This window comes from Oryctolagus cuniculus, chromosome 10, assembly GCF_051225735.1.
Source record: "Oryctolagus cuniculus isolate XC-2025 breed Fujian yellow rabbit chromosome 10, ASM5122573v1, whole genome shotgun sequence".
NCBI lineage: Eukaryota > Metazoa > Chordata > Mammalia > Lagomorpha > Leporidae > Oryctolagus > Oryctolagus cuniculus.
The window spans coordinates 2484909-2496852 of NC_142876.1; the positions used below are offsets into that span (position 1 = coordinate 2484909).

The following is an 11944-nucleotide window of genomic DNA, read 5'->3' on the forward strand; positions in this document are numbered from 1 at the left end:
TGAAGTGTTTGCTTTCAAAAGAATTTAAACTTGGGGGGATGTATGTTCGGAAACGACACTCACGCCACCCAAATATAACAAAACTACAGTAAAATCTCAACAAGAGAAACCCTGCGTGTCTGCACCTCACCGCCTTGCCAGGTCGCAGCTCTAGGCTGGCCTTCCTCTGCCGGTGCAAAAAACTTAACTCCCATGTTAGACCAACTGCTGGTTTGCTGGCTGCCACTCCCACTCACACACCTGCCATCAGCACTGCACCAGGAGCCTGTGTGCTCGTGGGGTAAGTGGGGTCCAGAGTGTAGGGGGGCACCAAGCCCACCTGCAACAGACGCGGAAAGGCAGGGACCCAGCAGACCAGGAGATGGCGAGGGAGCACTCGCCTCCTCCGCGCTGGGCCCGGCACCCCTCGCCCTGCCGACCACACCCTGCCCTACACCGTGAGGATAAAGACGCGGTCCCCCTACTCACGTGGGCGTGGTGGAGACCGGAGTTCTACAGCACGGAAGAAACGATCCTGCTAAATGCTCTTTAACCAGTAGGGCGCATGCCCATCAGGATGGCTGGAGTCCTGCTGAGGGTGTGGCACTGCCGGAAGTGACCACTCCGCTGGCGTGCAATGGCTGTGACCCCACTCTGGAAACCGGTCTGGCAGCGCCCAGCAGAGCTGAACAGACCCGCACCCTCGAGCCTAGCAGCTCCACTCCTGGTACCGCCCAGAACAACGTGCACATCAAGGCACCAAACAGGCAAGTTCAGAACTCACAGCAGCACTGCTGACAGCAGGCTGCAAGTAGAACAGCACAAATACCCGAGAACGGGTAGAGGTGCAGGAGCGGTCACCCAGAACAAAACACACCCAGACAAGAACACACGCCCTGCTGATGGTACCCACAGACCAATCTCCTGCCTTCACCGAGAGGCCAGGCGTCTGAACGGCTGCTGCACACAAAAGCTCAACACAGAGTTCTGCAGCCACACTGGCCTCTGCTGTCGGGAACCAGCCAGCGATCAGCTAGCCTGGGGGGCGGCCTGGGGTGCAGCACCTAGAGACTTCTCAGCACGCCGGCAGGCCCTCCCTCTTCACTGAGCTGACCACACTTCCTGGTTGACATCGGTACAGCCGCCTCAAAGTCCCACACACAGCTTTCTTTTCCAGGCCTGTCCTTCCTGCCAGGCTGGGGGACGAGGGCCCAGCCCTGTTTGTCAACCGGCTGTCACTGAAACACGGCCAGGCTCCTTGGCTTGCCTGTGGGCACTCAGACTGCAACAGCAGATTGGGCACTTACAGCACAGACTGTATGACCCACAATACCACCAGGCCCTTCACAGAGAGTATGCCGATCCTGCCCCGGCAGCGAACCAGGAGTCCCTGCGAACTGGACCCACTGCAGCCCGGAGTTCCCGTCACCTCCTGCTCTCCACGGCTCCCCCACCGCCGTCATGTACACAGCGGAAAAGGCAGTAAGGGTCTGCACACATCATGCGTTGTCTTCTCAAGTATGGCTGAAGCACAGCCTCCTTAAAACTGAGGACTTCTCTGGGGCTGGCGCTGCGGTGCAGGAGGTAAAATCGCTGCCGGCAATGTCGGTACCCCACATGGGCACCGGTTCGAGTCCCGACTGCTCCACTCCCAATGCTCCCTGCTAATGTGCCTGGGAAAGCAGGGAAAGACGGCCCAAATGCTTGGACCCCTGCATCCATGTGGAAGACCCAGATGAATCTCCTGGCTCCTGGCTTCAGCCTGGCCCAGCCTGGCTGTTGCAGCCATTTTGGGAGTGAGCCAGCAGATGGAAGATTCTCTGTCTCTGTCTGCCTCTGCCTCTACCTCTCTATAACACTGACTTCCAAATAAAATAAATAAATCTAAAAAAAAAAAAGGAAACGGACACCGCCCCGACGGCAGCTGCCCCCCCCACCTCTGCCTGACATCCACCGAGCACTGAGTCTTTGAGCCCCCCGGGGTGCTCTCTGCAAGCATCGCCAGCTGAGGAACGCAACAGTGAGCCTCAGACCCGGGCTGTCACACAGTGATGCACAACTACCATCTCCTAGAAGCGCAGGGCGGAGGCACCCCCAGCCTCGGTGAGGGGGCTGCTCGAAAACAAGCACTCACAACGCTGTCCCACGTATGGACTTTAATGTGTCTCAGTGTGAAGTGCAGCAGACACGGCAAAACAGGGTGGGACCAGCCTAAAGACACACAGACCAGGGGACAGAGCAGAGGTCAGGAACAAACTAAGACAGCCAGCGTTACCGACCTCTGAATCAGAGAACGCCAAGGTCGGCCGGTACAGAAGGCACAGACTCCCACAAGTGGCTCTGGATCAAGGGTGTCCCACGTGTGAAAGAGCGAACGCAGACCCTCACCTCACACCACACTAACCTGACACAGGTCAAAGACCTCAATTTGGGAAGCAAAACTGTAAAACATAGGAGAAAGCTTCATGGCTGTGGATTTAGTGAGGGGCTCTTAAATATTCTGACACCAAAAGCCACAAGTAACCGAAGAAAAAAACAGATAAATCGGACCTCATCAAAATTAAAAACTTTTGTGTGTCAAAGGACGCTATCAAGAAAGTAAAAAAGATAAGCTGTAGAATGCGGGAAAAACCTGCAGATCCTCTACCTAATACGGGCCTAGTACCCAGAACACAGGAAGAATCTCACAGGTCAACACCCGGGAGAAACCATCAAGATAAATGAGCAAAAAACTGCAGGTTTCTCCACGAAACACAAATGGCCAACAGATGCGTGAGAAGATGCTCACTCATTAATCATCAGGGAACTACACACAAAATCACGGTTGAGCGCTCCTCCAGCCCCAGACACCAAAAGGAAAAGAGGCCAAGGGGAAGAAGGCGGCCCCTGCCGGCACAAGGCAGCAGGAGGAGAGAAGTCCAAGGACTTTGGCACTCAACAGGCAGCTGGCCCAAAGGGGACCCCACCTAATGGTCCCATGTGTCCAGCTGCAGTGGCTGACAGTGGCCCCTGCCATTAGCCAGCTTCCCTAGGCCCTGGACCAGCAAACAGCTACTCAGCCACGGGAGCTGCCCGCCAGCACGGACCAGAGACTAAGCAAGAGAAGCAGCGGAGGCCACTGGCCTGGGCTGAAAAGCAACCTCAGGTAAAGGGGATGTCCCCGCCAGGAGACGGCCCATCCCCGGAGTGGGGGTCAACACTGTCAGCACCTGGGTCAAGGGGAAGAGGGCTCAGGACATGGGTCCCACAGAGCTGGTTGTCCTGTGTTGTCAGGAGCTCCCCTACCACTCATCAAGGCAGGTTAGGGCGCCTGTTTCAAAGATGACCTGCACCACCATCACCCTCAGCAGGTGAACTTGGGAGACAAAGATGCTCCTACTAAGCTGGTGGAAGCCACTGGGCCCAACTACAACGACAGATAGGAGGAGCTCTACGTTTCGTCACTAGTAAGGCAATGTATCGGGTCCGCTCTGTGCTACCCATTCCTGAGAGGAAGGCCAAGGCTACGGAGCTGGCCAAGAAGCTGCAATGGAGGTGCACCGTTGAGTTTTCTGCACACAATAATGAAAAGTTCCTCCAAAAACAGAGGCACAATGAGCACCCATGTCACACTCATGAGGATGGCCACAGTGAATACTAACAGAAAACAATAAGCTTTGGTGAGGATGCAGAGAAACCAGAACACTAACACCGCTGGTGGGCATGGCAAAGGGCACAGCCCCACGGTCCGGCAAGTCCGGCCCAGCAACTCCACTCCAAGGAACCGAAAACCAGCGTTCAAACAAAAGTGTGTACATGCTCACAGCAGCTCTTCTCACAACAGCCCAACGTGGAAACCACCTAACTGTCTACCAACAGATAGACGATGACCGGATCCACGGGCGGCTTATGATCAGCTACAGAAAGGACTGACGGGCGCTGACAACAGAACCTCGGTGAAAGGGGCCGCGTACCACAAGTCCACTGAGACGAGACATTGGGTCGGGCATATCCACAGACAGAAAGGAGATCCGTCGGTGCCAGCGACCGGGGTGCGGGGGGGACTGGGAGTGACTGCAAGGAGCTCAGGGTGTCCACGTGGAGTTACGAGCAATCTCCGGTCGATGGCTGCAGAACGCCGTGCGTGCTAACGCCAGGAACCATGCTCCTCTCAGAAACCACAGCACGCTTTACGTCACGTGCATTCCAGCACAAGGAAGCATCCGAGTCTTCCAGCTAAGCGCCAAGTGCAATCACAATGCACTCCAACGGTACTGCAAACAGCGGGGTGGTCAGCAGCACGAACGCCGTCGACGGCCCAGGAACCGTCTGGGACGTGGCACAAAAATCCATTTACATTGGATGTTACCACCTGAAGAAGCACACTAATTCCCTAGGGCATCATGAAAGAACAGAGAGAGCGCACGCAGGTGTCCCGTGAGCACAGAGGGACCAGGGACTTGGCTGAGCAAGAGATGAATCAAACACAAAACTAACAGTGAGATGGCAAACACCAACTTCCATATCCCAAATGCCTTAAACGCAGCTACACTCAGCATGCCGACTGCAAGACAAGAACGTCAGACTACCTTTAGAGAGGAAGAAGTCACCTCCGTGCTGTTTCCAGGAGGAACGACCTACATCAAGGGCAGAAGGACAAACTAAAAGGACAGAACGAGACCCAGCCGGCGGCAGCAGCAGACCAGGCCCTGCTGCAGTAAAGCAGATGTCCCGCGCAGCTGAGAAAACTCAAAGATTGAGAAGAGGCGAGGAGGAAGAGACCAGCTCACCCTCACGGGGGACCTCAGTATCTAATGCATTTTCTGGAGTAACTGGAAGACAAGAAGCAGTGACACGCAACAAACTCTTTTCAAGCACACAGAACATTTCCACACAGGAGGTAAAACCTCACGACACACGTCTCAGCAAGCTTCAGTTACGATGGCAGGTGAGCTCCCTGACCGCTGTGCCACTCAACCAGAAATCAACCACAAAAAGTGACTTTAAAAGTCCCAAGTGTTGGCCAGCATTGTGGTCTAACAGCTTGAGCCCCGACCCGAGGCACTGGCGTCTACCTGGGTGCCAGTTTGAGTCCTGGTTGCTCCACTCTCAATCCAGCTCCCTGGCGATGGCCTAGGAAAAGCAGAGGAGGGGGCCCAAGTGCTGGGGCCCCTGCCCCCACACAGGAGGCCCAGAGCTTCAGGCTCCAGACTTCAGCCTGGGCCAGCCCTGGCCATTGTGGCCACCTGGGACGTGAACCAGCGGATGGAAGACCTCTGTCTCTCCTCCTCTCTCTGTAACGCTGCCTTTCAAATAAATAAAAAATGAATCTTAAAAAAAAAGTCCCAAGTGCTTAAACACTAGGCTGTACACTTTTGAGTAAACTGCAAGATATCACAATGAGAATTGGAAAAAAAATCTTGAACTTAATGAAGATAAAAATAACCACATCAAAATGTCTGGACGCGCTGGGGAGCAACCCAGCACACGGCAACAGCGTCCTCTCGCGCCTCCTGGCCCTCGCCCGCCCCGGCCTGTCTCACAGGACAGTTGCAGCACAGTGGCACTGGCAGCAGCTTCAAGCGTGCAGCCTCAAATGTACGCAATAAAAAGGAAGCTGAAATTAGGGGAAGTCACACCAAGAAGTGAGCAGAAACAACAGGAAATAAAGGAGGAAATGAAGAGAAGAAATTAATGCAGAAAACTGCACGTGGAAGTGGAGACCCAACCTGGGTTATTTGAAGCGATCAGTGAAACTGAGAAACCCTGGCAAATCTGAGAGGAAAAGACACGGAAAGGGGCCCACGGGGTCTCCAGGGGACACCCAGGACCTTTGTGCCGTTAATAAATTGAAAATTTAGATGACTCTTAAAACATACCAAAGCCGGCGCTGTGGCACAGTGGGTAGGGCTGCCGCCTGCAGGGCCGGCATCCCACGTGGGCGCCAGTTTGAGTCCCGGCTGCTCTACTTCGGATCCGGCTCTCTGCTGTGGCCTGGGAAAGCAGTACAAGATGGCCCAAGTGCTTGCCCCCTGCACCCGCGTAGGAGACCCAGAAGAAGCTCCTGGCTCCCGGCTTTGGATGGACACAGCTCCAACCGTTGTGGCCACCTGGGGAGTGAACCAGCGGATGGAAGACCTCTCCCTCTCTCTGTAATTCTGCCTTTCAGATAAATCAATCTTTAAATAAATGAGTAAATAAACTTAGCAAACTGACACCAGGAGAAACAAAAACTTGAACTGTCCTGTATCTCTTAAGGAAAAACCAATCTATATTAAACTTTGTACGCAGAGGCAAGACAGCCTTTCGCGGGCAGCGTGGACTCCAGGCGGCTCTGGCAAGGCAGGGTGGGGAGCGTCCAGCCCACGCCTCGCGAGGCCCACGGCCCTGCCACGCGGCCCTGCTTCGGGGATGGCGCGAGGGTCCCAGCGGCCCTGCGGTGCGGGATGAGGGATCCCAGGGCGGTTCCCGGGTGTGGCCTTCCCGGCGGGCGGAGGGACAGCAAGTGCTGAGCCCGGCGTCCCCAGGGACACGGAGTCTCCGTGGGAGGGGTGGACGCGGCCTGTCAGACGGCGGGGACCCGAACAGTCCGGCCCAGGCCCAGCACAGCCGCTCCCCCGGCCGGGCGCCCGGGCTGGCACCGCACAGGACCGCATGGACACGGCCTCCGTGCACACCGGGCCTCCGTGGGTTCCGCGGCTCCTCACGCCGCAAGGAGAGCCTGCCCCTCGACGCCGGGCACCAACTCCGCCCGGGGGTCGCCCGCGGACACCAGAGACCCCTTCCCCGCGCTGCCAGCCCCGCGTGGACGCCCGGCCTGCGTGGCCACAGGGGTCGCCGGCCGTCCACGCGGGGCTGGGGCGACAGGCCAGCGGCCGGGCTGCGGGTGTCCACCGCCCGCCCCGGCCGAGGCGGCGCCCTCAGACGTTTCCCGCGCGGCCGCGGCGCCTCAGGCAGGCCCGGGCTCGGGGCTCGCCGGCGCCTACTGTGTGCGCGCCACAGCGCCCTCTGGCGGCCGCGCCCCAGCCCGCTTCCGGGGCCGCCGGCGCCTACTGTGTGCTGCGGCCCGGGAGCCCCGCAGGCCCGGAGGCCGGCCCGGGCGAGCGCCCCGGCGCCCCCGGCCCGCTCCGCGCCGGCCCCGCCGCGCGCCCGCCCGCCCCGCCGCGCGCAGGCCCACCGCCCCGCGCCCCGCGCTCCGCGCCCGGCCAGGCCGCGCCGGCCCCCTCGTCCCTCCGGGCGCCGGCCGGCCGGCGGACGCGGCCGCTCTCCCCACCCGCTTCCCGCGCGGGCTCGGCGGGGGCGCGGGGAGGGGGCGCGGAGCGGGCCGGGGGCGGGCGGAGGGAGGAGGGGCGGCGCAGGCGGAGGGAGGGCGCGAGGGAGGGAGGCAGGCGGGCGGCCGCCCCCGCCTCCGCCGCCCGGCCCAGGAAAGTAGGCCCAGCGCGCGGAGGGGCCGCGGCGCCGCGCGTATCATTCCGCCCGCGCTGCGGCCCGCCCGGCCAGTCGGCGGCCCGGGTCCGCGGCCCCCGCCCGCCGCGCCGCTCCCGGCGCCCCCCGCGCCATCCGGGCACTCGGCGGCGGCGGCCGCGCCCGGCGCGGAGGGCGAGGCCGCGGGCCTTACCGGAGTCGCCGCGCGCCGCGCCGTCCCTGGGCTTCGGGGGGCGGCCCCGCGGCATCGTCGGCGGCGGACCACCCCTCACTCGGCGCTCCCTCTCGGCGGCGGGCGCGCGCACGCGCGGGTGGCGGCGGGGGCGCGCCCGGCCGGGCCGGGCCGGGGCCGAGCCGGCGGAGGCGGGCGGAGAGGCCCGGCGCCGGGGCCCGTGCGAGGCCCGCCGGGCTCACGGGGTCAGGCGCCCGGACGCGCGGGCGGCGGCGCTCGCACCGCGCCGGCCTCGGCGGGTTCCATGGCCCGCGGGCCGCGGTGGGGGCGTTGGGCGCGGGGCGGTGGGGGCGGGGGCGGCGCGGGGCGCATGCGCGGGCCCGGCGCGGCCGAGCGGGCGGCGGCGTCACCTGGCCGGGCGGGCGCCGGCGGCCGGGCTGCGGGGCGGGTGTGCGGGGCTGCGGGACGGGCCGCAGCGGAGCCTGATGGGCGCCCGCAGGGCTGCGGGCAGAGCAGGGGCCCCTGGGCCCGGGAAGCCGGCTGCGTGTCCTGGCGCGGTGACCGCGTCCGCCCCAGCGCCGGGTGGCCCGCAGGTGCCCCCGAGGCGGTGCGCAGAGCTGGGGGCTGCGGGGACAGACGCGCCCCCGACCCGGCGGGCCGGAGCGACCCCGCGGCGCTCAGGTGCCCGTGGAGCCGCGGAGACACGCCGCGAGTGAGTACGAGTGGAAGCCGGAAAGGTGTTCTTTTAACTGGGTCTTAAGAACCAGTTGCATCTGTAACAGCTGGAGGCCAGGACGAGCAAAGAAAGGAAAAAGCCGAGGCTCCTTGGTGGGCGGTGCGTCTGCACGTTCTCCTCCGGGTCCGGAGAAGCCCTGGGCGGTGAGCTGCGAGACGGGATTTGGTAGCTGTCGTGTTAGCCCGCGCGTTGACGTAAACGCCTCTGCTCGCATGGTTCCTACCGGGGCCAAAGACGCCTGCATCCGGAGGACTCCGGTAATCGGCCGAGGCCACGTGGGTGTAAGTAGACCCAAGATAAGAACCAAATCTGCTTACCCTTAATCCCACGTGGCTTCTGGCTGCACCAGAGAGGACTCCACCTGATAACTACAGCAGCACTGTGCGTGTGTGGGAAGGCAAACCAGAAAAGTGTCTGGACATACGGGTGTTTGGGGTGTATGTGAGTTTATATCCTATTGTGATCTGAAAAGGATTGAAGCCATTTGCAAAATTATATAGATGAAAAATCAGGATGGAGAAAAAATAAAGTGCCTAGACTAACTGCGTAGGGTCTGTTATGGTTGGAAAACATAGATTAATCATCAGACCCTGGGCCACTTAGCCCAAGAAGCAGGAAAAGTGTAGTTACCTGGTCAGACGCATAAAAGTGATCTGTGGTTTGAGTAACGCGTGTTTTCCCTGATGCTGATCTTATAAGCTTGCTGTCTTGTGTGGCTGCTGAGGCATAGTGAAGGTGAGCAGTAGTCTGTAAAAAAAGATTCATTTGAGTGGCAGAGCTGCAGGGGGAGGGAGAAACAGGTCTTCCATCCACTGATTGACTCCCGAGATGGCCGCAGAGGCTGGAGCTGGGCCTGTCCGAAGCCGGGAGCTTCATTTGGGCCTACATGAGTGCGGGGGTCCAAGCACTTGGGCCATAGCAGAGAGCTGGGTCAGAAGAGGAGCGGCGGGACACGGGTGAGCACCCACATGGGACGCTGGCGCCGCAGGCGGAGGCTTAGCCTGCCACACCCAGCACCAGCCCTGGTGAGCAGTATTTTGGACATCACCCCCGACCAGTTTTATGGTGTTGTTTCTGAATACCGTCCCTTAGCAGAAGATAAACGTCTAACACCAAAGCAAGGTTGGTGAGCCTGAGAACCGGAGCGGGAGGTGGGCAGTTTTTGCCTGACCTGCATGAAAGCGAAGTAGTTGCTTCTAAGCGAGGTGTTGAGGAACCTCAGGAACGTGTTACTTGGACCAGCACAGGAGAGAGTCGGCCAGCAGGTCGCCTCCTAGTGCCCTTCCCACGTGGGGACTTCCCCAGTGGCACATGGGTTTTCTTTTGGCTGTTTGTTGTCCCAGGCCCTGAATCTGGTCCCTGCCGACATCCTGTCACCCTGGTTATTACCTCAGGAGCACAGGAAGAAGGCGTGGGGGGCTTCTGAGGACTTGTGTTTTGTTCCATGAGGCTTGCAGCGTGAGGCCGCAGTCTGGGGCTGAGGACAGAGACAGCCGGAGCGGGCACCGCCCAGAGAGGACTGCTGTCATCGGAGCCCAGAATCCAAGTGAGCAGGAACGCTGTCCGCAGCCAGCAGGCCTACCTGACGCGGAAAGAAGAGTGAGTCCTGCTGGCCAGGGTTTCTTCCCCGAGCTCAGCCGCTTCCTCACTGTTCCCAGCTTCCCAACCGTGCGTCTTGGAAGTTCGCTCAGACCTCACCAGCCTGCCCACTCGGCCACACTGGCTCTTCGGCAAGTCCTCCTATGGGAGCATTCATCCCTGCCATCCCGTACCCCGGAAACCTAGCGAGACCCTTTGCACCCCAGCTTTTCTGGACCCCCTTGACGTACAGCAAACTGCAGTAAGTCTGGATGTGCAGGAACCTTGAACCAGCGCCTGGAAGCAACCGTCTCCCTCCCCCCCTCTGAGTCCACCTCTGCTTTGTGACATTGTAGACCAGTTTGAATCTCTCACGTTCTATAGAAATGGGGCCGTATAGTGCATGCTCCTTTGGGCCCCTTTTAGTTTGGAGTTGATCTCTGGTTGATAAGTACCTCTTCCTCTCTGCTGCTGGTTAGTGCCTGGGAATCCTTCCTGCTTGTCCTCTTCTACCAAGTCCTCGGTTGGCCCCTTCCCAGTTCTGTCTGCTCCCAATGCCTATGAGCCAAAGCCAACCACTTCTCACCTAGCTTCCCCTACAGCCACTCTGCTGTTAGGGTCACAGGCTCTACTGGGGCCTGGCGTTCTCCCATCAGTCTCGCCTCCAGTTCTGAGGGCTTCTCTCTGGTAGCCGCTCACACCTTAGGAAAGACAGGTGGCACCAGGTCTGGATGTGTGCCGACTCTTCAGCTCTGGGAGGACAAGTTGCGGGGGCGGGGGGGGGGGGTATGACAGTCAAGGTCTTTCCAGAGACTGCTTTTCAGCAGGTAAGGGGTTTCAGCTCTGACTGACTTGTATGCCAAGTGGAATCTTTCGGGGTGCCACATCCTGGGCCCTGGCTCCTGACCAGTCTCCCTGCCTTTTCACCCTTACCCCTTCACCGATTGAATTAACTCATCTACCACAACTGAGACAAAACGCAGCAAGCACCTAGTGCTTGGCAAAGCCTGCACACATAGTAACCGATCTGCGTCCCACGTGTGTCATGAAGGTGAAGTCATACCCCTGCAGCCTCTTTGAACCTACTCAGAGTTGAATCTTTCCCTCCCCAGATGGGAAAAGACAATCTGATCATTTCTGATCATTCCTAGATAATAGAATGTCCGGAAGTCACTTTAGGTGACACGATGAAGACGTGGAGCTAAGTGAAATGTCAGCCACAAGAGGATGAACAGTCTGATTCCACTTGTATGAGGGCCCTGCAGTAGCCAAATTCAAAAAGACGGGACGTGGAAGAGTAGATGCAGGTGCCAGGTAAAAATGGGTGAGAAGTTAGTGCTTCGTGGGGGAAGAGGTTCGGGGAAGGAAGGCTGCACAGCCACATGAATGGGCCTGGTGCCCCAGCCCTGCATACTTAATGTAAAAGCAATGGGATAGCCTTGGTGCCGTGGCACCGCACACTGAATGTTTAAAGGGTAAATTTTAAAACTTCATTTGAGCAGGAGAAAGAGCTCTCTCACCGGTTCATTCCCCAAATGGCTTCAACAGCCCACGTTTGGCCAAATCGAAGCCAGGAACTCAGTCCAGGTCTCCTGCATGGATGGCAGGGACCAAGCACTTTAGCTGTTGGGCGCTGCTCCCCAGGGTGTCCGGGGCAAGAAGCTGGAATCAGACAAAGCCAGGACTCTACTCCAGAAACTCCCTTATGGAATGCAGGTGCCCTAAAAGTTGTCTTAATCACTAGGCCAAAGTCTTCCCAAGTGTTTTATTTTGTTATATACATTTTATGATTTTGTACAGTGGGGTTATTGATCCTACAGGACAGAAGCCAGTTTCATCTCTAGTTAACAAAATTCATTTTTAAAAAAGATGTGTTTATTTATTTGAAAGTTACAGAGAGAGAAAGATCTTTGACTTGCTGGTTCACTCCTCAGATGGCTTCAATGGCCAGGGTGGGCCAGACAGATGCCAGGAATTTCATTTGTGATTCCCACATGGGTGCAGGGACCCAAGCTCTTGGGCCACCATCTACTGCTTTTCCCAAGTCATTTGCAGGGAGCTGGGTTGGAAATGGA

At 58.9% G+C, this 11944-nt stretch overlaps 1 protein-coding gene across 11 annotated transcripts in view; it reads right to left on the reverse strand.

The window, feature by feature from the left end:
* Positions 1 to 7866, reverse strand: part of ZNF236 (zinc finger protein 236) — a 103788-nt gene extending 95922 nt beyond the window's left edge. For 3 of the 11 annotated variants that reach the window (XR_011379153.1, XM_051838587.3, XM_051838586.3), the window contains exon 1: positions 7577 to 7866. Coding sequence is in view for 2 of the 11 variants with exons in the window: in XM_051838587.3 (XP_051694547.1) it covers positions 7577 to 7631 (55 nt within the window). In the remaining 9 variants the exon portion in view is untranslated. Of the gene's footprint in view, positions 1 to 468; positions 4596 to 5837; positions 6351 to 7576 lie in introns of those variants that run through there. The other 8 variants (XR_016213834.1, XM_089304957.1, XM_089304952.1 and 5 more) reach the window with 7 other exon arrangements.
* Between the last annotated feature and the right edge of the window lie 4078 nt (positions 7867 to 11944).